Below are 27201 nucleotides of genomic sequence, written 5' to 3'. Positions count from 1 at the left end.
CTCAATGCCTTCCGTGGTGGCATGTCGTACAACTACAGCTTCTAGCTCCAGTCCTGCAAGTTCCAGACTAAGACAAGAACAGTGTTACCGGGAAAACAGAAATAATAATGCAGAGATAACTGGGCAAAGTAAATCCATGTTTCCTCAAGTGTGTGTGGTTCACGAGGTGACTTTTGGTGGCTATTCCTTAAAGTGCCTTGCATGGAGCATGCTTAACTTGGATACGCCCCAGCCTTCAACCTAATTTCCACACAGCAGCCAGATTGAGTCTTGTAAAACATGGCAATTGGATGATGATTCCTTTGCTCAAACCCTCTGGTGGCCTCAGTCCTCAATGACCTTGAAGCTTTATGGGATCTGCCCTCAGTCCACTGCCCCCCAGCACCATCTTTTGACCTCACCTCCTGCTTCTCACTCCCCCCTTTCTCTGCTCCAACACCTTGTTCCTCTAACACAAAAAGCAGGTTAAGTGCTGCCCCCCAGGCATGCTCTTGGCTCCTTCCTTCAGGGCTCTTCTCAAAAGTGTGAGGGTGCGAGAGCCCCGCCTGCGCTCTCCTCTGTGTGCGAGTAGGCATGCGCTCCCTCATTCACCGGTCCTCTTACTGCACTTTATTTTAACCTACTGTGCTTTTTACTACTTGGTTTGTTATTCATTAGTTTGTTCATTTCCTTTTTACCTGTCTACCTCCCTAAGAATGAGGACTCCAGCATGGCGGACACTTTCTCGGTTTTGTTCACGGAGCGCCCTGTGCCCAGAACAGACACGTGGTGTACGGCAGCCATTGGAGGGATGAATGACGTCCCTTTGAGCTCATGAAGGATGGGGGATGGTGATGAGGAGTGGCCATCCCCAATAGGGAAGGATTGTCCTTTAGGTTAACTCTGCTCTAGCTGTCTCGGGAGGCTGGAGGCCACAATGCCCTTCTATTTCTTTTTATCGTCACCTTTTTGTAGCAGATAAGCTGTTCAGTAACTAGATTATAATCTTCATTGTAAATGAGTAAGGTGAACAGTCTGTCAGTTTCTTATGAAACTTCATTGAAGTATAACATAGACCCAGAAAAACTGTAAAAATCATAGATTAGGTTTTCACACAGTAAATACATCCTGGTACCAAGAATCCAGACCTACCAGGATGCCAGAAACCCTTTTATGTCTCCATCAATCTACTCACTCCCCAATAGTTCTGATACACGCACTTTTAATATCACAGATAGTTTTGCCTCTGTTTGAACTTGATGTAAGTCGAGTCACACAGCATGTACTCTTGCGCACCTGCCTTCTTCTGCCCAGCATGATTTCTGATAAAAAAAAAATCACCCATGTTGTGGCAGGCAGTTGTGGTTCATTCACGTCTATTGCTGTATAAAATCCCATTTTATAAGCATTATCACAGTTCATTTCTACTGTGAGCAGGCATTGGGTTGCTTTTGATAGTTGTGTATTATAAGTGGTGCGGCCTCTATGAACATCCTTGACTGTGTCTTTGGGCAAACACATCCATATCTGTGTAGCGTATGTCCTAGGAATTGAAGAGGTGAGTCAAAGGCTGAACACCTTCAGCAAAGCAGATACAGCCAGACACTTGTCTGAGGTGGTTGACCCAGTTCACATTCCCACCAGCGTTGTCAGAGAATTCTAACTGCTCCTTGTCGCTACACTTAATGCCATGTCTTTACATTTTAGCCATCCTGGTGGGTATGTTACGTTTCTGGTGACCAACACTATTGAGCACTTCTGAATGTATTTCCTGGCCATTTGGATAAAGCAAGTCAGTTTTCACAAATATTAAGTAGGTAAAAGAGGTTATGTATAGATGTGGCAGAAATCATACAGGCGATAATGAAGTAACTAAAATCGAGTAAACACTGCTTTTCGTAATGAACCCTTTACTATTGAAATGATCCATCCCCTTAATGAAGCTCTTGCCCTGGTGAATTTGGAGTGCTAGAAGCCCCCTGAGAGTTAATCATGAGCGGCCCCATCTGCAGAGTGGCGCAGGGCCATCGAGGTTCACATCGTGAGAGGCTCTCTACAGGGGCCCACACTGAAGCTGAGTCTCGCAGAGTGGAGCCGAAAATGCAAGTCAATATACTGTACTTCCAGAAAATAGAAAAAAGCCTCCGATGTACAGAGCCTTTAGAAAATTGCAGATGTTCGGGTGTGGTGGCCATAATTAATAAAGGAAACTGTGAACTTGTTTGCTCTAGGGATTTGGTGTTGAACAAAACGATGCAACATCAGCCTCCAGATGGACCAAGGCCCAAGAGTAGGCTGAGCTTAGAGTTCACTTGCACTACAAATATCAAATTATGGAGCTGGAAGTATTTGAAGTTAGCTCATATCATTTATCCATGATGTTTTCACCAGGAGAAACATTCTCATGCATGAGTGAGAAAAATGTTTCATGGGTAGCTTTTTATTTTCTGGGATAGGCCTGGTGTCAGCTGTTTAAACGGTGGACATTGAGCAATGCTTTTATTGTCACTGAGAGTATCCGAAGAAATGATAGGAACTCTATGTCATTTTTACAGCTGAGATGCTGGTGTAGAATAACTAGCGAACCGGCTGCCTCCGGTTACCCAGATAATCACATCATTATCCTTTTCTGGGTTGCAATTATTTATTTCTAACTACTGCTTGACTATAGCGTTAAAGAATACTCCTTTCCAAACGAAAAGCAATAGCCAAGTGCATTTCCTTTGGCATCGCATTTTAGTTTGCCATTATTAAAAAAAAAGAGAGAAGTCCTTGATTTAACACCTTACATTTTAATATATTTTAGTGAAAACTTTTAAAATGATAGGGCAGAAGATTTATTTTTCTCAACTAATTTCAGAAATATTTGAAGAATTAAAAATCCTGTCAGGAAGGTCAATAATTTCTGAATAAAACTTGTTCTCTTTCAGGGCCAAACATAACTCAGTTGTTGAGAAAGAATTATGGTGGAGATGGAGGTGAAACAAGCTTATCCCAAGAGTCAGTGGTCACAGCGTGTGGTTTTCTTTGCCCGTAGGTTGAAGAAAAAGTCCCAGTCAGTGGATATTACTGCCGCAGGCCTCAACCCTTTGGCTGGGGCAGGAAAGCAAATGCCACAAGCCAGCAAGCCCGCTGCACCCAAGACGCCCATCATTGAAGAAGAGCAGAACAACTCAGCAAACACACAGAAGCATCCTTCCCGCAGGAGCGAACTGAAGCGGTTCTACACCATTGGTGAGCACCACACGTTTTGTGCACGTGACTAGATGGCGTCTGTCTGGAGAGCGCCGTGAATGTGTGGCTCTGGAGTTAAATGCTCCTTTCTTCATACAATGCACATGTCTTTCTGATGGGTGAGCATTTCTGATGTGGTCTGACCATGGAGACGGAAATGTACTGAAAACCTCAGCAAAGTTAAATAGGAGAGCAGGCTGGAGGAGCTTCTGTATCTGGCCTAAGGGGAGGACGTGGCGTGTGTGGTTTCCCAGCTTTGAAGCTTAGGTGGGGCCATTTTCATTTTCGCCATTCTTCGGCCAGCGTCATTTTTGGTTTTGGGTTTTTGTTCTTTTCTTTTTCCCTCCAGGCTCCCGGGTCTCTGACCCTATTCTGTCAGGACGTTGAGACAGTGTTGATGTCAGCCTGTAACTGACAAAGCCACTAAGGAACTACTAGGAGGTCACTGCCTTCTGAGAGAGAGCAAGTGGCAGCTAGGTCTGTTCTGCACTCGCACACACTTCTCCTTAGAGGGAGGGACTCACACCCAGAGCCCATCAAGAGAAAGGGTCTGTGGGTAGGGTCTTGTGGGTTAATGTCCCTTTTTTTCCATGTAGAATAATGTCTTCTAAGTATAAATGTTAATATCTAATTGCATTGTTGTATCACATTAACATAAATGAGTTATCAACTTTTATGTACCAGTATTTGTCCATCGTGCCTTTATCCTTGTTTTGTAAGTAACAGAAACAGTTGTCAGTGTCTTAGGTCTGAGACAGAAGTTGCTAAATGTATCATACATGGTAGAGGGTGATACACAGAGAAGAGAAATCTACCCAGGAAGAGGGTGGGTGCTTTGGCCTTATGTGTTATTTCATTCTGGGGGAGTTCAGTCATATCCAAAAACCTTAATAGTAGATACGGTGTCTTAATGGGTTTATCAAAGTTACACCACAGAGGTCATGTTTTATTTGGTATCCACTAGCCCTACAGCCCCATATGGGATGTTTAAATTTTCTTCTCAGATATTTCAGTGTCCCTAGCTAGAAATAATAATCAGGAGATCAGACTTCTCATTGATTCCCATACCAGCTTTCTTTATAATTTTGTCAAGCCATTTTCCTGTGGTTTTGGGTTAAATTACTTCCCTTCAAGCTTGAAGAGATGCCTCCATCCATGTAGGCATGGCAGTATTTTCCCTTCCCAATATTCTATGTGTCCACTCTTCCTATATCTTCTCTCAGGCTTTCTCTTTCCGGATTAAGATATTTAGTCTGATTTTTCAATGAGCAACGTGCGTGACATCTTTAACGATGTCAATAGTCAAATAATGGAAATTGATAAAAGACAGTATAGACAAGTGAATATTTCCATTTTTAAAACTTATGATAGCAGATTTCTACAAATCAATCAACTAAAAAAAGCCTGTAAGTTTACATCGTTGTGTCTCCATTTTTCAGTTTACTTTCCTCCTGCCCTTCCACATGCCCGCAACCTTCTGTTGCCCTTGGGATTTGTTAGCTAAGAAGACTCAGCATGTTGCTTTCAGAGAACAGTTTGTTATACAAACTCACATTCTCCAAAGATGAGAAAATGAGAATGAGAACTACTGACCAGGTTGGCCCCACAAAATGGTGCCTTTGGACTGAAGGCATAACTATGAGTTTCTTTAATTAGCTCTACCACTAGTAATTTTTAATTATTGGATTTGAAACAAATTGACAAATAATCAATATCAGTGGCATGTTTATTATGGTAACATGGACATCTGAATTGTGGACTTTATTGTATTTATGTAACCTTTCTACTAATTTGGATCTGGAAACATTTTTAAGGCTGAAATGTTTGCAGCCATGTGATCATTTGAAAACAAATGATCTTGTTTTTATTTGAAAACAAATGAAATGTTAACATGTGTTAACATGGTAAAATGAAAACAAAACATTTGTTTTGTTTTCACAAAACAAATCTATTTCAATATCCCTCAGTTGAACTATTATTGGTAATGAACAATAACAACTGAGATTACCATTATTGGTCATTCTGTATGCCTGGCACAAGTTAAACTCCTTTCTTTTATCTCAGTTCACTCTCAGAACAACTCTGAGAGGTAGGCGTTATACTCGTTTTTTCATAGACATAGAACCTTAGCGAGATTAGGGCAGACATGAGTCAGAGGCAGCCGACACTGCACCTGAAATTAACCACTTGTGACATTTTAGAGGTAGCTGGCTGTGTCGCTTAGAAGGATACCATCTTCCTCTGCACAGAGGTGAGTCAGAGGGGTTTCTGCAAGCAATATAGTGGATTAATATGTTTACTGCAATTCCCGGATAATTTTATTTAAGGAAACGGTGCCAACTAACCCCTCCACCAGCCAATATGCCCTTTCATTGAAGGATATTTTTCAGTGTTTCCTGGGGGCCCTCTTGTGGCCAATTTGAGTACTACACTTAAATTTAGCAATGAGGTACTGTACTATATTTAAGTGAAATACTGTATTTATTTTCTTTCAAGATTTTATTTACTTATTTTTAGAGAGGGGAAGAGAGTGATAGAAACATCAATGTGTAGTTGCCTCTCACGCACCCCCTACTGGGGACCTAGCGAGCAACCCAGGCACGTGCTCCTGACTGGGAACAGAACCAGCAACCCTTTAATTTGCAGGCTGGCACTCTATCCACTGAGCCACACCAGCCGGGGCTGAAATATTATATTTAAATTAAAGCTGTGAGTCTGGGGATTTAAAGTTTTTTTGAATAAAAAAGAAATAACTAAAAAATTGGGGCATTTAAATGTCTCTTGGTGGCTGAGTGGCCACAGTAACTTCTCTAAAATTTTTTTTAGTCCCCCAGCTTTTATCCTTCCTGGACATATGTATGCGATATACTTTCTGTGAGAGTCCAGGAAAGCGATATTATACCCTCCTTATCTAGATAACAAATTCTGCTGCTTAATTCTTCTTTGTAACAGAAAAAAATCTAATATAGCAGCAAAAAATGGCACAGCGTACAATCATTACTTTTTTATAAAAGAGTAACCCATTTTACAAGAATCATAATAAAATTTTATTGATTTGGTGTAAGCAGGGAGAAAACTATTCTCTATTCATGTGAAATACATGAATCTTCAGATAAATTGAAGGCCTTTAATTTATCTGGCAAAGGAAAGAACTTTTTCTGCCCTGTGTCTGTTACTCACTGTATAGTCCTGCAGGTGATTTACCTTACGTTTGGACCTTACGCTTCTCATCTGTATCAGGAAAGATTTAGAGCAAAACAGTGTCTGAGTTTTTCCTCGTCTTCCCTTCTTATTGGCACAGCTGACCATGTGAAGTACTGTGTACGTTTCCAATTGCTATGAAACCAATTGCCCCAAATTTAGCTCTTTTAAACAAGCCCCATTTATCAGCACATGGCTTTGTAAGTCAGCATTCCACGCAGTATGGCTGGGTTCTCTGCTCACGGTGTCGGAGGGCTAACGTCCAGGTGTTAGCTGGGCGGGGGTCCCATCTGGAGGACAACCAGGGAACGAAACGCTTCAGGCTTTCTTCTTTCTTTCAGGCAGAATTCAGTTCCTTGCTGTTGTAGAGTTGAGATCCCCATTTGCTTTCTGGGTGTCAAGCAGGGGGCCACCCTCAGTCTTTACGGGCCACACTCTTTCCCTGTCCTGTGGCCTCCTCCATCTTCAAGCCAGTGGCTGTGGGCCAGACCTCCCTCATTTGACTCTCTGTCTTTGTCTCCCGGGGCCTGGCCCAGGAAGCTCTCTGCTTTTAAGAGTTTTGTGTGATCAGGTCGGGACCACCCACGTGATGTCCTTGGCTTAGACTCAACACAGCGTTGTCATGGTTGTGATGCCCATTGGGGTTCCTGGGGGTGAGACAGGCTTGTATGTCTTGGGACTGTCTTACAATTCTGCCCCAGCCCATTTCCACGCCTTGCCCACTCTGTGCAGCTCAGACAGCATTTCCTTAAAACGTGTCCCTTTCCATCTATCTGATCATTTTTATTCCACACTATTTCATTTTCTGAATGCATTCTCAGCTCGCTAAATTGCATGAATGCAGTTTACAGTTTGAAAAATACTGGCCTAGATATTGAAAGTCCTTCAAATACTTAAAATTCTATTATTTTTTAAAATGTGTTGAGTAAAACTAGAATAGTACAACATCAAATCAATAAACTCACTCTAGTGGGTAAGTATTAATAGATGGAAATAGAATAACATTTTTCACTACTCAGACTTTTGTTTGTGCTCGATAAAACTACTGGAGTTTGAATGGATGGATGTAAGGAAACTGTACCTTTGAAAACGATAGTCCTGACTTACAAAAAATGAAACCAAATAGTAGACTCAGATATTCATAGTACTCTGTGCATTTGCTACCTTTACATCAGAGAGCTGCATGGGGGGGCTTCTCCGGGAATTGTAAAGCAGGCACAGAGTTGGGGAAGAAGATGGCACGTGGGATTGGAAGTGTCTTGCGGCTCCTCGGGGAGACTGGTCCTCCCCACGTCACATCTGTTCCTTGCATCTGGATGTAGAGCTGGAGCTCATGTGTCTCTGTACAGCTTCAGTGACTCTTAGTAACAGGTGCTGATGTTTTTCCCCTTGGAGGACGTTCCCCTGACAGTTAGGAAAGTGGGACAACTCTAGAATGCTCATTAGTCCCTAATCAGAGCCCACATGTAAATGCCTCATCGGGGACCCTCTTCTGAACAGGGAGGGAAGTAAGCCAGAGAGCCTTGCGTTCAAGGTGGTCATCATGTGGGTGGGTGAAGGGATTGCTGGGTGAAAACGGGCACATCAGTGAGCACAATACAAGGCAGATGCCCTGAAGCTGTGGCAGGGACAAGTGGGGCAGCCGTGGTCGGGGCAGGCCCGCTCCAAGTGCCGTGGGATACAGAGATGGAGACGTTGCATCCAAATGTAACGACACTCAGGGGCTCTGTACTGGCTCCGTGGGTCCAGACACCTTGCACCACCCTCCGCCCTCCTTGCTCATAAGCTCCCCCGGCCTCCGGCCTTGCCCTCCCCTAATCCGCCCGGGTTGGCATGTCCGTCTCCAGGTCTCAGTGCCTGTGAACGGGGAATGACATTGTTAATGTCATTCATCCTGGCACTTAGAACATAGTATATGCTAAATGAGTGTCAGGGTGAGATAGAGGAGGAGGGAAGGGGTGCCGGTGGGGGTCGTGCTGGTGGGCTTGCCCATCTCAGCGGAGGGCACCGCGAGAGAACCTGTGAAGAGTTCAGTGTCAGGAAGAGCTTTGGTGTCCTCGGGGCTTTCGAGAATGAATACCTGCTGAGAATGAGAGAACAATCGTACAACCTTCATACGTGCAAAAAAATAGTTAGCGAAGTCCTCTTTTATTACTTGTGCTATTTAGATGCTCTCTGCCGAGTTCGTGGAAGAGGCAGAAAAGGGTGGAGCTTAGCCTTCCCAGGCCTCTGACACAGATTCCAAGCAGGCCCAGTAAGGGGGCTCCTTGGCTGGAGGGGTCTGAGTAACACCTCTGGGACTGCCCTTCAGCGGGGCCCTCCCCTCTGCGGTCCTTGCCTGGTCATGTGAGCTGACAGCCTGCTCAGCCCTTTGAATCTCCTGTTTGCCCTCACGAATCAGTCTCTACCTATTTATATTTTTAAATATATTCATATTAATCTCACTTTAACACCTTCTCTTTACGAAACGCTGGGTAGGACAAGCCAGTCACTGTTCTTTACATAGTCATTTCCAGTTATAGTCAGATGGACACATTCTGGGATTATTTAAGGGATATGAAAAGCTCGCACTTTTCCACACACGAAAATATGTTCATCCATGTAAACTTCATGGTGGGATTCAAACTCCCCTCATCCTGGCCGCACCTTCCCCAATCTGTTCAACCTAAATACATTTCAAAGCATTTTAGCATTTACTTCGTCCGTTTTTTAGGTGACTAACAAATTGAACTCATCAAAGGCTTATGACATTCCTAAAGGGTAAGTGGAACACATATAACAGTCACCACGTAGCGCCCTGTGCAAGAAAGTCTCTGAAAGTCAAGTTACTTCTTCATAATTACAGTGGTGGAAAAGTCCAGGGAAGAAGCTTAGTAAACAGTGACCAATGAATGGTAAAGAGCTTCTCCTCTCCGTGTTTTCAGGTCAAGTTCTTTACTGTAAAACACACACAAAAACGATGTTAGGTTATTGGCAGAAAGCTCAGCAAGTGCTTTCCCAAGCAGTCGTCCATGTCACAGATGGTGGTACAACCCATTGGGAGAAGGACACTGGTTCTCCATGAAATGACATGTATCCAACTGAAGTAACTGTCTTTTCCCCTTTTCTTCCTCCCTTGATCCCTCCCTCCTCTCTTCTGTTCTCTCTTTCTCCCTCTTTCCTCCTTTCCCCTTTCTCCTTCCTCTCTTCTCTTATCTCTGCCTTGTGTTAGAATGAACTGACTTTTGTAAAATGATGGCATAGTATATGTACTGCTTTGGTACACTGTGTGTGTATAAGTGTATACAGACATTTCCTTCTCTTTTTCTTTTTGCACTTTTTTATTAAAGTATAATTGACATGTTATATTAGTTTCAAGTGCACACAATGTAATAGCTCTGCATTTAAAACCTTGCAGTGTGATCACCACAGATGGCAGTCTTCGTAATAAGATTTCTTCCCACAAAATCTCCTGATTTTTTGATAACAAAATTAATTTGGGAAATGTCCCCAAATTATTCTTCTCAAATTTCACTGGTTTATGAAATCTCAAAATATGAAATCCACTGATCTTATCTTTTGTCCCGCCTTCAGGATTGAATGCTTTCAGCATCCCAAGCCTAATGAAGCAAGTTAAATACAAATTTGTGTTGTGCAAACCCCAGGCAGCTTACACATTGAAAAGAGAGCCTACAGAATTAGGGGTCCCCTGGGAATTTTTCTGAGTCGCTGGCAAAATTAAAACATAGTCACTAGTCTGGAAACTCTGAAAAGAGACAAGAGACGTTCTATTGCTTTTGAATTGCCATATAGCAGGGCTTTAAAAGTATCACAATAATTGTGTACCTCTCATTTGGAAGGCAGGCTTTTTAATTATAATAAAAAAGATCAATTCTAAAGTAAAAATAGTATTAGTGGAAGAGGGAAAAAAAAGGAAAAGCCTGATCTTGCTGGAGGCTGCACGTCCCACAGTGGGAAACTAGGTCACCCCCGAACAGGAACCTTCACTTCCAGGAGGAAGAGTCTCCGTGTGAACACAGGAAGGAAGTGCCTGTGATTTAATCAGCAGAACCATCCAGGCATCCAGGTCACTACATTTATATGTGAGACAGGAAAACGGGTGTTTGCTCTCGGGGTTCAAATTAAATTATGTTCTTGAGGAAAATGACTTTGTCTTGAAGTTTGTCCTGACAGTTTGATAATTCCTTATGTTTTCTGGGTCACAAGAAAGTTTAGGGGAAATTATTCCATCCCTGGAGTTCCTGGTTATACGTGGAATCTGGAATTAGCTCAACAGACGTGGGCTTTTCAGAGATTTTACAGCAGGTGCACGTGTGAGAAGGCCATTTCTTTTGTTTTCTTTTTTTAAGATTTTATTTATTTACTTTTAGAGAGAGGGGAAGGGAAGGAGAAAAAGAGGGAGAGAAACATTAATGTGTGGGTTGCCTCTTACGCACTCCCTTCAGGGACCTGACGCGCAACCCAGGCATGTGCCCTGACTGGGAATCGAACCAGCCACCCTTTGGTTTGCAGGCCAGCACCCAATCCACTGAACCACACCAGCCAGGGCCATTTCTTCTCTTTTTCATGCACATTGTGCAAGAATGTGTCATTGTTGAGCTAATGCATTTGAAGATATTGAGAATTCAGGTTTAACAGTTTGTTCATTTGTGCAGTGCACAGACCTTGTTCAGAATATAAGAGTCTGTAGGAGAGAATATTTTGGGGGGTTTTATTACATATATTTTTATTAATTCCATTTAAAACCCACTTTAAAATGTGAGGTCTAGGAAAACCCACAGGGAGAAACCCCTTTTCAACTATAGAATAAATATGAAAATTTTTTTCTTTCTAGAGAAATTAGATATATTTTTACTAAACATTTATGCACAATTTAAACTTTTCTAATCAGCAGTAGGTATACTCAGAAGGAAGAAAAACATTATTTGACGCCCTTAAAGATTGGTAGTACACCAGATATGTTTGCCAACTCCAGCTTCACAGGGTTTACAGCATATTTTGTACATTTGCCTTATTCTTGCCCTGATTCTGGGATTGCTGTCTGTGAAAAGTAATCAACCACAAATCAAGAAACACAGCTTACTCATGGCTGTGATGAGTGGATTTAAAAAAAATGTCAATAGCCCCAAGGTTTTCGTGCGCAATTCTTATTGGTTTGGTGTTTGAGTAGCACCATAATAGTCTTACAACTTATTAAAAATAAATTAGAGCTGTCAGTTTATTTAATGACTTATAAATAGCCTAGTTAAACCTATACTGGTTAAAATTGTGGAATAATTAAAATGGACATTGTTTCATGGTTGAGAAATAATCACAATCCTGTTTGAAATTTGCTAAATCCCTATTAAAATAAATCCTTTAGCTCTGCCAAGGATCAAAACTCCCCCTCCACACTGTGGCACTTACAGGAATGTTCCTTTTCACTAAACCACGGCTCGGGGAAGACAAGATTATCATTTACCTTTGTTTTCAATTACAGTAGACATTCAATGATACGTGAGCTTCAAGTATGCACTGAAGTGGGTAGACATTCACGTAATTTACGAAGTGATCCCCCAGTAAGTCAGGTGCCCGTCGGACAGCATACTCGGTTGTTACAGTGTCATTGGCTACACTCCCTAGGTGGTTCTTGACCTCCCTGTGACTCTTCTGTGCCTGCCAGTCTATGCTTCTTAATCCTTTCACCATAAGAAAAGGTTAGTTTTGAAAGACCTCCTTTATTTTAAACATTTAATGACTGAATTAATGGCAATTTGAATAGTGAGCTATGTCCAAATTTTCTCAGTCTTCCCAATATTAAAAGAGGTTGGATTTGAAGAGCTTCTAGGGTCTTGCACACACTCGGAAATCAAATTTGGTATGTCCTGATTTTTGTAAGTTGGCTTTTCTTCCCAGTTCATACTGAAGATATTTGTGCACACATTAAAAAAAAAGAAGAGGAAAGAAAACCTGCAGGAAGTAGGCTGCTCAGTGAAATGAAGTGTGGACCACGCACACAGCTCTGACCAAAAGGTTATTGAGAAGACCATGAAGATGGTTAGGAGCCAGGCGCAAATGGACAGTCTGGAGGAACGCTTCTATTGCCGTTTCTGCCAGAGGTTTTGAAACTGCTTTGACTGCACCTAACTACTGTGACTGGCCTAATTATCAACATTTCAGTGACCCTTTGTAATAGATGCATGCTAAATCACGTGCTCATCTACTTGCAAGCAAGCTCTTAGTGAGCTATTTAAAACTTCACTAATTCCAACTTTGTGGGCATCTAAACAAACTATGAGGTAAAAAAGGCTTCGTGATAATACAATCTAGAAATAAAAAGCTATGTGGATTTGTAATGGAAACATAATTTCACAGCACAGAAAATGTTTAGCAAATTAGCTTAATAGCTGTTTAGTAGGTGATAATACCTACTAAAAAAAAAAATCGAGAGAGGTCCGAAGTGGTGTCAGAGTATAGAAGCTACATGCACCTCCTCTAGGACCAAACTGGAATTACAACTAAATTATAGAAAAATGATTCTTCATAACCCACTGAAGACTGTAACCAAGGATTTACAGAAGAAGCCCCTGGAGGCTGGTAGGAAGGGGAGAGACACAAAAAGGGCTGGCCCCACTCCCATTGGCCCTGGTTGAAATTCCGGAGAGACATCTCAGCTGCACGGGTGTTCCCCCTGAGATGCGTGGAGTCTCAACCCCAAGCTGGGCTCCCCTGCCCAGATCATCGGAGCCAGAAAGAGGTGCCCACTGCCTTATGACTCAGGGCTCCCACTTCTGGGAATATATCCTAAGAAACTGAAAACACTAATTCGAAAGGATATGTGTACCTCTATGTACAGTGAAGCATTATTTAAAATAGCAAATATTGGGAAGCAGCCTAAGTGCCTGCAGTAGATGATTGGATAAAAAAGTTGTGGGACATTTACACAATGGAATACTATTAGGCTGTAAAAAGGAAGGGCCTCTTACCTGTGTTACAGTATGGATGGACCTGGAGAACATTATGCTAAGTGAAATAAACCAGTCAGAGAAAGACAAGTACCCTATGATTTCACTCATATGTGGAATCTAATGAACAAACTGAACTAACAAGCAAAATAGAGACAGACTCATAGACACAGACAACAGTATGGTGATGAGCAGGAGTGTGGGGTTGGGTCATATGGTGGTTCTGTTTTTAATTTTTTATTCAACATTTATACTGTTTCCATAGTGATTGTAACAATTTACAATATGACCAACATTGTGTAAGGGTTTTCTTTTCTTTACATCTTCACCAACCCTTGTTATTTGTTGTCTGTTTGATAGTAGCCAACCTGAGAGTTATGAGGTGGTATCTCATTGTGGTTTGGATTTGCATTTCCCAGATAATTAGTGATGTTGAGCATCTTTTCATGTACCTGTGGGTCAGCTGCATGTCTTCTTTGAAAAGTATAATACTAAGGGATGTATATAATCATGTCTTCTGCAAATAGTGATGGTTTTCCTTTCTTCTTTCCTATTTGGATCCTTTTTATTTCTTCTTCTTGTCTGATTGCTGTGGCCAATAATTCTAATATTCTGGTGAGAATGGGCATCCGTGGTTTGTTCCTAATTTTAGAGGAAAAGCTTTCATTTTTGCATGTTTAGTATGTTTTCAGCTGGGAATCTGTCACATATGGCCTTTAATATATTCAGATCTATTCCCACTGTATCCATTTTGATAAGTGTTTTTATAAATGAATATTGAATTATATAAAATGCTTTTTTATATCTATTGACATGATCATATGATTATTACCCTTTAGTTTTATTGATGTGGTTTATATCACATTATTGATTTTCTATATTGAAGTATTCTTGCATCCCTGCAATAAATCTCATTTGATCATGGTGTGTGATTTTTTAAATATATTGTTGAATTCTGTTTGCAAATATATTGTTGAGGATTTATGTGTTTTTGTGAGGGATATGAGTCTGTAATTTTCTCTTTTCATAGTGTCTTTGTCTGGTTTTGATATCAGAGTAATACTGGCATTTTAGAATTAGTTTGAAAGTATTTCTTCTTCTTCAATTCTTTGGAATACTATGAAAAAATAAGTTTTTTCTTCTCTAAATGTGTAGTAGAATTTACGTGCAAAGGCATCCTGGACGTTTGCTTGTCGGGAATATTCTTTATCAAAAGAAAGAGCAGTAGCAGCAGCCTGTCTTTGGTGTCATCACCTGTGATTTAAGGGTACCAGTGTGACAAAATCTGCCCAGGGAATTGGGATAGACTGGGGCTGCTGTCTGAGTGTCAGATCAGAAAAATTTTGATGTAAAGGCAGATGGGTTTTATCTGATCTAGAGAAAAGCCAGTGAGTCTCAAAGCATCTTTTTCTAGTACTGAATCAGTATTCATGAGTCTGTTCTGTTAGTGTAAATCACATGTATGATTCATTTTGTTTAAACACCACATTTAATGCAGAGTCACACCACGTCACATGGTCTGAGAACTTTTTCCTGCATTATTTTAGGACTTGTGGAAAGCTTAGGGATGATCGGGGACAGCAGATGACTCAGGGTCCGGAGGCAGTTTTCATGGCGCACAACATGAGCAGGCGCGAGGCCCGGTTCCACTTTTCTTCAGAGGACTCGGCAGGGAAATGTTCAGTGCCTTAAAGCTATTGTAAAGAATTGCTTTCTGATTCTTAATGTGCATTGGAAAATCTTACAAACAGTGTAGATGCTGACTCTGTAGGTCTGGGCTGGGGCTCACTGTTTTGCATTTGTAACAAGATCTCAGGCCATGCTTATGAATAGCAAGGCCAGTCTAAAGAGCCTGAGGCTTTCTTTACTTGAAAACACATATAACGTATTTTTAAGTATATGGACCCAAGTTACCATCCTGGACCAAGGATTATCATTAATATTTGTACTCCTTTCTTGAAACTGTTTAAATCCCAACCTTGATACCCGTAGTACAAGAAGCTTTCAGAATAAAAAAGAAGAACTTGGGTATTACTTCTCACACACATATGCATTGTTTTCATCCTATAAAATATATTGTTTTCATACTATAAAAAATTGAGGGCGTGAGGTGTGGTAGCATAATGTAGTTTAGTGCAGAGCAGAATGAACAAATAGACCCATTAGAATTTAGCAATTGACTGGCTATTTTAGCACTGCTGTTCACAACTTGCATCGGTCAAGGTTGTTGGCCAGGTTTTTCAACTATTCAATGGGAATAAAAGCACCTAAGCACTTTTTTCATACTTTTGGGGAGTTTTAAATAGGATAAAAAAGTAAAACCTTAAATAAATCTCTTAATATTTTATCTAAGTGGCTAACGAATACTTAACAAACATTTGCTATTTTATTAAAGAAGGAGAATGAAAATGGAGAGAACCCAATAGGGAAATAATAGCTAAATCAGTAATAAGGAGCCTTAGCTTGAGGAGAATGTATTATTGATAAGTTTTTAATGTCTACACTTATTTATTTTGTTCTGAAAGCGAAAGTGAGGTTCCTGGATCAGATGTATGATTATCTGCTGTGGTAACCGCACTGGTTCCCTTTCCTCAGTTCCCTCAAGGTCAAATGATGGAGGGACATGTCAGCTCTGCTGCAGGGAGTTTGTACTGTAGGAACCCTGAAGCGACAAATTTGGACATTTGGGCAGGAGCTAGACAGCTACCCTCTGTCCCTTGTGTAAATGAATCTTCTCTGGGAAGGGTTCCTGAGTTTTATAGTCCTTTGCAAAATAAAATAGCTAGGAGTTTAGCCTCCTTTGGAGTGTAAACACTTAGCTCCAAGGAGATAAATTTCTATCTCTCTGTTTATTTAGTTATCCTTTAACTCAGGTACCAGTTTTCCTTGTTTCCACTGAAGGCCTTATGATGTCACCTCCATGCCTCTTCTGCCTGTGACGCCTGAACTTTCAGCAAACTGCATACACATCATGAAATTCTGGCTGTGATTGGATTTCCCACAGAAAACTGATGGAAGGACAAGGTTCCTTGCCCTGGTTGAACTGGGGTGAAATGAGGAGAATATTGTACATGGGACACACAGGCTAGAGACCCCCTCAAGCTGACAGCAGGGTCAGACACATCAGCATTAATAGTAGAAAGACATGACCTGAAAATCAGGCGATTTTGAGACATTTCCCACATTTCCTCCAAACCAAATGTGTGGTCTTGCACCTGGGTCACTGGCCTTCCCGGGTGTCTCACGCTCACATCTGATAAATGAGGGAATTTGGAATCTTCATGGTCTAGAAGATTCTTTGAGCTTCTAATCCTCAGATTTTAATATTTTTAACTGAGATGCATTTTATTAGTGTTCTATGCACATGAAATTATTCTGAGCATTGATTTTTGCCCCATCACCTCTCTAAATACAGCTCAGAGTAACATTTGTTTTTAAAAATATGTTTAATTCATGGTGGCCAAAGTCAGTGAAGTGAAATCTGCAATTAAGTCCCAGATGAAGAAGGCGCTGTGTCTCGCAGTGGCTGGTGGCCACGTGAGGATGACAGGTGATGAGCTTGTGCACAACATCCACTTAGCTGTCCATTTCTTGGTGTCACGGATCAGAAAGAACTAGCAGAATGTCTGCGCTTTGTACCTCAAGAGCACCGTGGGTGAGCCCCAGTGCCTCTGCTAAGGCACAGCTTAATAAACCATAGTGCTACCAAAGAAATGAAAAATAAAAAATGTATATGTTCAATTACTTATACCATCTCCTTTCTGCCACTTTTAGTATTCCTTCATTAAACTTTATTGTTCCAAAACCAGGCCAGGCTCTTTTTCCCAAATGGAGAAGTTTCAGGTTGTACTTCTTTATTTCCTGTTCTAGTCCAGCCATTCATCATTTGTCTATTTTTAATAGTCTCCTAAACGTTTTTATTTAATGCAACCCTATTGCTGCATTAAAATGGACAGCCTTTGTAATAATCAAATCCTTTTATAGAAAGGAATCCTTTTCCAGTGATTATGTCCTTTGTCTTGGTTTTATGACCACGGAGAGTTCTGACAAACTCAACAATTGTTGAGTAGCAGAAAAACGGGCGTTTTGAGTGCAGTAGAGCAAGGTTAAAGTTAGCATGCAAACTGCATGTGGGGTTAGGCTCTTCAGAGCGGGCACATGGAAGAAGAAAAGAGCTAACAGTTATGAGCACATGCGCGTGCGGGGAGCTGTCTGTTGTCATTTCATTTAATCACCATGAAAACCTCGTCTCGGTAGGTGCTGTAGTCCCCCTGTTCCACATGAGGCTCAGGGATATCCATGGCCTGCACAAGGTCACCCAGGTTGTAAGGGGCAGGACAAGGATTTAAATCCACATTTGACTCCAAAACCTGTCTTCTTTGCGTTAAATTTCACTTTCTCCAATGTGTGTGGCCTACTGTTTGTGGCAACTTAGTAGATGCTCCATATAAACTGTCAAGTGCTGTGCAGCTGTGACTTGTTGTTGCTGTAATTAGTAAAACTGGGTAAGTCATCTGAGGTTCCTAAGGAACAATAATGACTAATTGGCGTGCGCAATTATGCACTAGTCTTGCTTGTATAATTTTACTTCTCATGTGTATTAGAAATAACATTTTATAATTAATGCATTGCTCCCACTAAACATGCCCACTTTGATTTCTCAGTGAAAGCAGAACATTGGCAGCCTTTGCAAACACGTGTGACCTGGCTTGGGGATTGTCACAGGGGTTGGGGGAGAGGTGGGGAGGTGGGGATTTAGCAAAACCTAAATAGGATTTCTGTGATTTACATGTTTCATGCTCTAGAAAATTATGCACTGATAAAATTACAATAACTTTTTGACAGGAACAAGAGAAAAATTCACTAAAGATATTGCTAAAAAACTGTATATTAATTTAAAAGGTCATGCTGTGGGATTAGGTATAAATACTTCAAGAATGACTCACGTCAAGCCATTTCATTTTGGATGAAGAACTTGAGAATTAGGAAAATGACATTGAAAAAAATCTTGATTCCAGCAGGACAATCTGACAAATTTTGTGTGATGGTCAGTTAGAAAGAGAGGGGAATAAACAAGATGATTTTGCGAGTATTTCTCCATTTGAGAGTGAGTAATAACGAGGATCCACTTAATGAATGGCTGCTAATACTCAGCCACAAGACCTCAGTTTATGGGTGTGTCTCACTCATATTTCACCAGTGTCTTTGACCTAGGCAAATAAGATACATTGACACACTGCTGAGTGACATCAAAACGTGCAAGACAAGTTCACCTTAAATGATTGACTGAAATTGAAAAATTAACATGGATAGAATTAACTCAAAGTTTATATAACTGATTGAAACTAAAAAAATTAACATTTAGTAAGTTTTAGTATTACTTTTTTTCTTTGAAAAAGCCAACTGCTTTCTTTTGAAATCTGAGATTTCAAAAAATTTGATTAACAGCAATTCTAATAAAAATAGATCCATGGCCCTGGCGATTGAGGGGGCGGCCATCATTGATTTTTTCCTCTCTCCTTCCCCCCTCCTAGATATAAATTAAAAAAAATAGATCCATGGATTTTAGTTTTTGAGCTGACCTATCAACAGTGTGGCATAGCAAGCAAGCCAAAAGGGAGACATAAGCGTAAATGGCCCGGATCTTGGGGACACACGGCAGCAGGTGTCCACGCAAGGCTGAGATCAGCTGCCAGCTACAGGGCTCGCAAACGCAGTTCTGAAACCAGTGGATGAAGTTCCAAGACCAGTTTTTTAGCTGAATATAAGGAAGACTATATGAAAACAGTTAAGTGCAAAAAGGGTATTCTAAGACAATCTTGCTCTATAGTTTATCTTTTTTCTTGTAAAACAATATATCCGTATTGTATTTTTGCACAAAGCCGTGATAATGCCTGTACCGTTGCATTTTTGAAGATGCGGTGCCACAGTCAACTTCTTTGTGCATGTTCTAGACTTTGAAATGCTTTCCTTTCTATTCCAGTACTTCTGCATTACTGCCCTCACTTACTAGGGTTTATGGGTAAGAGGCAGTGTAGAATGGATTCAAAGCCTTGGCCACAGAGCCAAATATAGCCTGATTTAAATCTGGGTGTTACCACTTACTATGTGATATTGGGAAGGTTGCTTCATTTCTCCAAAGCTCAGTTTATACATGTGTAAAAAGAAGATAACATCAACATCACATGCTGTTCTAAGGAATAAATGTAGGTAATACAGTTTTAATTAGTTTATCCTTTGAAGTATGATAAATGTTGAACAACTATCCATTAATAATAGTTTACAAGATTGTGATAATTCATGTTTTTAAAACCACACTTAGAAGTGTATCAGACACATAGTACATGGTAGATAAGTAAAAATGAGTAATTATTATATTAATGTGAAACAAACCGGTAAAATGGCACCCGTGGGATGTGACGCAAAACTTGCGTCTCTGCCACCAAACAGAAATTGTGCTCTATGCTTTCCTTAGTTTTCCTCAGGAAATACAAACTTCTTTCACTCTTATTCTCTACCTCAGCCCAAGACAAGGAAGGTCAACAGTGAGGAAGTGAAGGAAACAAGAGTCTCTCTTCGTTGCCAATGCTCCCATTCTGCATGAGCTGGGTTGGTGGGGGGAGCAGGAAGCAGTTACCTCCCCAAAATATTTTCTCTTTTGGTTGGATTCCGAAGCCCTCCAGTAAAACAACACACAGATTGTAAAAAAAAAAAAAAAAAGGCAGGACTTTTCCACAGAGAATCACTGATCCACACATGGAGAAGAAAGGAAATACTTTTGATTCTTGCTGACCAGCACTTTGGCAAAACTGAGCGTAGCAGATGGGTAGTTGATACCTCAGAAGCACAGAGGAGTTCCCTGAGGCGTGACGAGCTGCAGAAACAGTTGATTTCAGTGAGAGCCACGGAAGCAAGGCAAGGATTAACCCTGAGTCTTTTAAATACAGGGCAGACCAACAGGGGTCCCAGGCAGTGAGTGGAGATCTCAAAGGCAGTAGAGAAGAAATGCATAATATGAGGTGGGAATAAGATACCAACATGTTATCTAGACCCAGTGTTAATTGCTTGTATTTGTTCTTGGTTCTTACGTGCATCATTCTGGTTTATCTTGATATATCCTGTGAGTCATGCTTTTTTAATCTCCATTTAACAAATGAACAAATTAAGGCTCAGACAGGTTAAATACCTTGCCTGAGATCCTACAGTAACTGGTAGACCAAGGTGTTTTTTTTTCTTTTCCACATTTTTTTTTTTACTATTGTTCAGGTACAGTTGTCTCCATTCCCCCACACCCCAGCCATCCCCACTTCCCACCCTTGATCCTACCCTCCTTTGATTTGATTTTGTCCATGTGCCCTTCAAACATGTTCCTGAAAATCATCCCCCCTTTCTCCCCCATTATACCCTCCCACCTCCCCTCTGGTTTTGAGTCAGTTTTCCTTAGAAAAGGAGAGGCTTATTTGCTCTTCAATAAGCAATAGATATGCTTATTTGCCTTCAATAGGTAGAAGTGGTCATCTCTTTTATAAACAGCAGAATTATTGCACCATTCTGATAGATATGCTGGCGATCTTCCCAAGCCTTTAATAGATGATTCTTTAGCTTTAGAGAGACTATTTAGCAGCTAAGATTATACTTGGAGGTTACTGTGAATAATACCCAACCTGAAATTCTAAAATATAGAGAACGGATCCGGTTGGCATGGCGAATGTAGCCCATCCCTACCGGAAAACCAACAGGCGTGAGTTGGCACATTGGCAGCCAACCCCATGGATCGGTTTTCCCGTGGGGAACCAGGCCTGCATTGTACCGAGGCTGCTATGAGGCTTGCCTTTTGCTAAAACTCCTTCACCCTGATTGAGGCAGCAATGTTTACTCCTTATCTTTAAAGTAACTTCCTAAAATCTAAGCTAAATCTCCCAAGGACCAGTGCAACCAGTTCAACCACTTTTTCCTTTATGTTTGCAAATATCCTTTTTTGTAGGAATTAGCAGCTTCCTCTCCTTTGTTATCTGTACAAGGTAACAACCTAAAGTGAACCTGTACATAGTAACTGAGGATCATCCTCAATGTAATGTGCCCAGGAAAGCAATAAAAGCCTGTCCAGGCAGGGGCCAGGGCCCTCACTCACTCAGAGAGTGGCCGTGACGTCCCTTTTTCTCCACAGGACCCTGCAGTCCGTGTGAATTTGTTCATTGTATCCAGAACACGTGGACCCTGCAGGCTGGGGTCCACATCACTAAAATAAAATAAATTCATGAGAAAAAAATGGCAAATAGTAAGTGGCCTAAAACAAGTGTTCATTAAACGGGTGGTACACCTATGAGGAAAATGCTATATTCTCTCCCCTATTCCCTGAGACAGGTTTTTTAAATCTTCATAAAGCAACTCCAAAAATTTTAGAGGCAAATCCTCCTAAACATTAAATGCTTATTAAAAACTTTAAAAGCTCATAAGAAAAACTTATTTTCTTGTCAATCTATATTTCTGTCAATCTATATTTCTGTGTACATATATATATACACCATATTGATTAAATGGTGTGTATATATATTCATACATTTATATATATACAATTCTAAATTTTTTTTCTCTTAGTAAATGTCCAGTGTATGCTAGGTTTTAAAATTTTAGTAATTTCCATCCCCTTATATCAAAACTTTGATAGAATTACTACATATAAATATATTTAGTTAAATAAGTGTTTCAAATATATTATGATGTTAGCAACACTAACCAGCAAATAATATCACTACAAAGAAACTAAGTTTCACATTGGCTTGAGGTTCAGGGTCATGAGAAATAAAATTTTAATGAAACTATGTGTAACTTAGTGCTGGTATCTCAGAATATTCTTACTTTTCTTTTTTTTAGTAACAAATTTTCACCAATCTCTGGTTTATTCTCTTTTATCATAAATGGGCATAGTTTGTGTTGACAATCCCCCAAGGGCCCAGGATATGCTAAATTTGGTTTTTTTCTCTTTTTTAATTGAATTTGTTGGAGTGACACTGGGTCACAAAATCATCCAAGTTTCCAGTGTACGACTCAACAAAACATCATCTGCACACTGCATCCTGTACCCATTGTCCAAAGTACAGTCTGCTTCTATCCCTGTTTATCCCGCTCGGTCCACTTTCTCTTACCCCCACCCCCTTTTCCTCTGGCCGTCACCACATGGTTTTATGTGTCTACACACACACATACACACACACACACACACGTATCCCCTTTACCTTCTTTTGCCCAGCCCCGCAAGCCCCCGCGCTCTGACAGCTGTTAGTCTATTCCATGTATCCTTTTTTTCTTGATTCTAGATATTCCGACCATTATTTTTTTTATTTTTAAGGTTTTAAAAAATTTATTATCAATTGCAGTTTACATTCTGTATTATTTTGTAGCTAAATTCCTTTTTGCTTATAATTGATTTCAGATGTGGTTGATAAGTCTGTGTGACCTTAAGACTTGTGAGACTTAAGTCCCGTTTCTATGGGGCCACATTTCTGTGACTTTTTTTAGTGTATGGGCTACACCTGCAGAAATTTGCAGCTTCTCTGCACCTGCTGGCCTTCTCGGCAACATCCTCGGTGGCTGGATCTCAATATAGGCATTTGGATCTTCAAAGTATAAGTGAGGACAGGAAAATGAGGCTACACACTGAACGTGATCATCTTCACTCACAGGATTTTATAAAAGGCTTACCGATCGAGGGGGTTCTACTTTGAAATTAATTCAGTCTATTTAAGCTAGGTGTAGTCATTCCTTTGTTTGTTTTTATACCCATTTTTTAAACATTTCCATCCGAGATGCAATGCAGTTATCTCTGCCTTTCTTCTAGGTTGTATGTTGATGGATTGTTTCATTTTTCAGAGCCTAAGAGTGGGGATGAGAGGTTGGTCGATGATTCCGATAAGAGATGCTATTGAGCATTATGTACATACCAGACAAAAGAGAACACAAACTGTAGAACTGTATGATCCTCAGTCACAAGTGATTTCTTTAAAAATTTATGAAAAGCTGTTGCCATCCTTAGGTAAGTTGATTACTTTAGATGCAAGAAGGTAAATTTCTCCCTATGGATACTCATTAGTGAGCTGATACTGTACATCAGCTAAGGCTTACTTAGGAAAACAGAAACTACTGTAAGTATCTGAGCAAGAAAGGATGTAATACAAGGAATTATATGCTTGCGAAGCTATAGAAAAGGCTGGAAGTAAAGGTCAGAAAGAACTATTACTGGGTTTAAAAAAAAAACCGAAGTGCAAATATGTCAGGAAGCTGGTGCCAGTGCTCACAGCTTCCTGCAGCACTGAAGTGACCTGCAGAGACATTCGAGAAGCCTCCGGAAGGCTCACATTGCCATCCACCCCTAAGCCTACCTTTGCCACTAATGGAGGAAAGTCTTCCTATCTTCTTTCGGAATCGTTATGAGTACCTCTCACGGATGGAATCTAAATGGAACTCTTAGTGTCAGGAGACTATAGATAAATCTAGTTTTCAGGCTTCTAGGCCATTGGGTCACTGTACTAAAAGGTCTGGGAAGGGACTGTGTTGATATCTATACAATAAAAAGTGTACTGGTAAATTCCTCGTGTAAGTCTTAGGTGGAATTGTGTCTGTCCCGCAAATCACTGGCTTGAGTAATGCTGAGTGAGCTCACTGTCTGTATGTTTACATGCCTGTTCTTAGTCTGCCTCTCAGTAGTGGAGAGGACAAGGTGTCTCTTCCACCTTTACAAGGTGGTGTTCTTGACCAAACATATAATCTGAACAGAGACGAGTGTAACATACAGGTAATAAGGAGGTTACCTAGCAACCAAAATATGTGAAATTTTCAGCTTTCCTTTGTTTTTTATGAGCATTTTCAATCGTAAATCTGATCACGTTAAAAGGTGAAGCACACAGAAACACGTTTCAGCATTTTTGGTTTGTCCTGTTTTGGAATGTAAAAGTTGAACCCCATCACAGAGATGCTCTTTAAGGTATATCTGATTTGTTTCCAGTTGGTGAGAGCGGTTGAACACATGCACGTCACTAGTGCAAGGAGCTTCAGGGAAAGGAGCTCTGCTCTGCTTGGGGAGCCAGAGCCTTCTTGGCTGACAAAAACTGTGTGAAAGCATTCTGCGTTCCCCTGACAATAAAAATGATGAAAAAAGTTGCAGTGCCGCATCTCGGCATCACAAGAGATGGTAGCTGTTCTCCGAATGGTTTATGCGAAAGTCTCTTCAGGCCTTTATAAGGCCTGAAACAAGGTTATTCTAGATTGCCTCTAAATTATCTCCTATTATTCAATTAATATTCCATCACTCTTCTGTTATGAGGCAAACACCTTCAGAACGACTAGTACACTTACATGTCCTGTGCAATTTTTCGACTGGCTTTTGATTAGTTTATCACCACAAAAGTGATTACCTAGAACAAGTCAACATTGCCCATCTTTTACTACTGATTTAACATTTTCTGGAGGTTTTCCATCAGCCTTGGCATTTTTGTGGCACTAATGCCATTTTGGGCTAAATGATTCTTCGTTATGGGAAGTATGCTGTGCATTGTAGGATGTTTAGCAGCACCCCCGGCCTCTACCCACTAGACATTAGTGTCACTACCCCCAGTTGGGACAACCAAAAATGTCCCCAGGCATTGCCAAATATCCTTTGGCGCGGGGAGTCACCTCTGGTTGAGAAGCATTCTTCTCGACAAAGTACTACCCTGTAAAACAGAAGCTAGAAACAGAGAGTCTGAGAGGAAAACAAAATCATCATTTTAGATAACACAGTTGTCTACCTGGTAAAACCAAAACCTTTAAATGAAAACTTACTTGAACAAAAGACTTCAATAAACTAGTAAAAACAACCAATGACTATGTCCTTAGCCCTCCTCTCTGCTAAACAGTGCACTCTTTGCAGAGACTTCTGTCACTGCATCCTGAAGGGCTAGCATAGTGGCTTTCTATTGTATGAAGTGTACTTATAACAGAGTAATTCATTTTTTTAAATTGTGATACGATGCATTTAACATAAAATTTACCATTTTAACTGTACGGCTCAGTGGCGTTAAGTCCATAATATGTAATGTAACCATGACCCCATCCACCTCCCAAACATTTTTTGTCGTACAAAACTGAAACTTGGCACCCATTTAACGACGACTCCCCATCCCCTGCTTCCCCTGCCCCCAGGTCACCACCATGCTCCCCTCCCTCTCTGAATCAGGCGGCTCTGGGTACTTCATGGAGGTGGGATCATTTTTATCTGACCTTTTGTGAATGATTGCTTTATTTCACTTAGCAAAATGCCTTCAAGCTTCAACCATGTTATAGCATTTTTCAGAATGTCCTTTTTTAAGGTCAAATAATATTCTATTGTATGTGTATATTGCATTTTTTAATCCATTCATTCATTGTTAGACTGGTTGTTTCTGCCTTTTGACTATTATGGACAATGCTACTATCAACCTGTGTACAAATATCTGTTTGTGCCGTTGCTTTCAATTTTTAAGTATATTTGCAGACCTGGAGTGGCTGGATCACATGATAGTCCCATTTTTTTTGAGGAAACATAATATTGTTTTTCATGGTGGTTGATAATTTTACATTTCCACTAGCAATGCACAAAAGTTTCAGTTTCTCCACATCCTGTGCCAATACTTGTTTTTAATCTGTTTTTTTTATAATAGTCATCCTAGCCCTGGGAGGGTGGGGAGGGGGAGGATGATGTTTTTCCTCTCTTCCTCTAAATTTATTTATTATATAATAGTCATCCTGATGGGTGTGAAGTAGTATGAATTAATCATTTTTACATCTTACCAGTTGTATAATTTGACTCGCTCATTTGCCATAGGGAAACCAGAGTTAGGCAATTCATGGGACTCTCTCCAGGGTGAGTGGCTGCTTGACATGTTTGCTGACTCCTGGTCCAGCGCTCCCCCCACTAAGCTGTCATGTCCCTCCAGCCACCTGAGTGGACACGGAGAGGGATGGACCAGAAACATCCCGTTTAATCTCATCTTTGCTTCTCTCTTGTTATAGCTAAACATTTCCTAAGCTCTCACTATAGAAAAAAAGAGAGGTAACAGGAAAAATAAGACTATAGAGGAAACAATTATGAAAATATGCCTGTGAGTAACAATATTGTCTTCTACACTTAAAATTTTGCTAAAAAGGTAGATGTCATGTTTAGTGTTCTTAGCAAAATAAAAATCTTCTATTTTAAAAGCTGAATAAAAACATATTATTTTTTCACAAGCCAGTAAAGAAGGATGATTCAGAAGTAATGCATACTCTGACTCCACAATGAACGGATAACCAGTTGAAACAGTTTTAATTTATTGGGAGACATTTAACCACTTCACTGGGGCCTTAATGAAGAAGTTTTCAGGAAACTGCTGTGTGTGAAAGAGCTGACTGTATTAGTGGGCACTGTGTTGCCTGTTGCTTTGCCATTTTTTATTAATGTGAAGAAATTCGGATTTAACTTTTAGACTTCTCAAAATATCTTGGAATTGGGGGGCAGTATAGTTTGTGAATATTATAAAATGGGCCATTTCTGGTAGCCTAAAAACAGCCACAGAAAAGGAGCTCCTTGTCTAAATGTCTAGTTGCAGAATCCGCTCCCCTCCCTGGATTTGATCACAGTGGGAAAGCGTCCCAGGTGCCTGCGTGGATATATTAAAGCAGCGTAAAGCAGCAGTCCTAATGGCTGCGGAGAGCACATCCGCCTCCCACTCGTGATCACCAGAAGAAAAACAGCAAACAAAACACAAACCCCACAGCAGCAGTGATGTAACTGAGCTCTCGGCTTCCATCCCTCCTTCAGGGAATCGGGACAGTGGACACAGAACCAGTG

General features: G+C 40.6%; 1 protein-coding gene across 5 annotated transcripts in view; it reads left to right on the top strand.

The window, feature by feature from the left end:
• Positions 1-27201, top strand: part of OXR1 (oxidation resistance 1) — a 361535-nt gene that overhangs the window by 185044 nt on the left and 149290 nt on the right. For 4 of the 5 annotated variants that reach the window (XM_053660817.1, XM_053660815.1, XM_053660812.1 and 1 more), the window contains exon 3: positions 3017-3213. In XM_053660817.1, the coding sequence (XP_053516792.1) occupies positions 3017-3213 (197 nt within the window). Of the gene's footprint in view, positions 1-3016; positions 3214-3313; positions 3333-27201 lie in introns of those variants that run through there. The other variant, XM_053660818.1, reaches the window with a different exon arrangement.

The sequence above is a fragment of the Artibeus jamaicensis genome, unplaced genomic scaffold (assembly GCF_021234435.1).
Source record: "Artibeus jamaicensis isolate MK-2021 breed Jamaican fruit bat unplaced genomic scaffold, CSHL_Jam_final scaffold_916, whole genome shotgun sequence".
Lineage (NCBI taxonomy): Eukaryota > Metazoa > Chordata > Mammalia > Chiroptera > Phyllostomidae > Artibeus > Artibeus jamaicensis.
The sequence above is the reverse complement of the archived record's forward strand: the minus strand, read 5'-3'. Positions and strand labels throughout refer to the sequence as shown.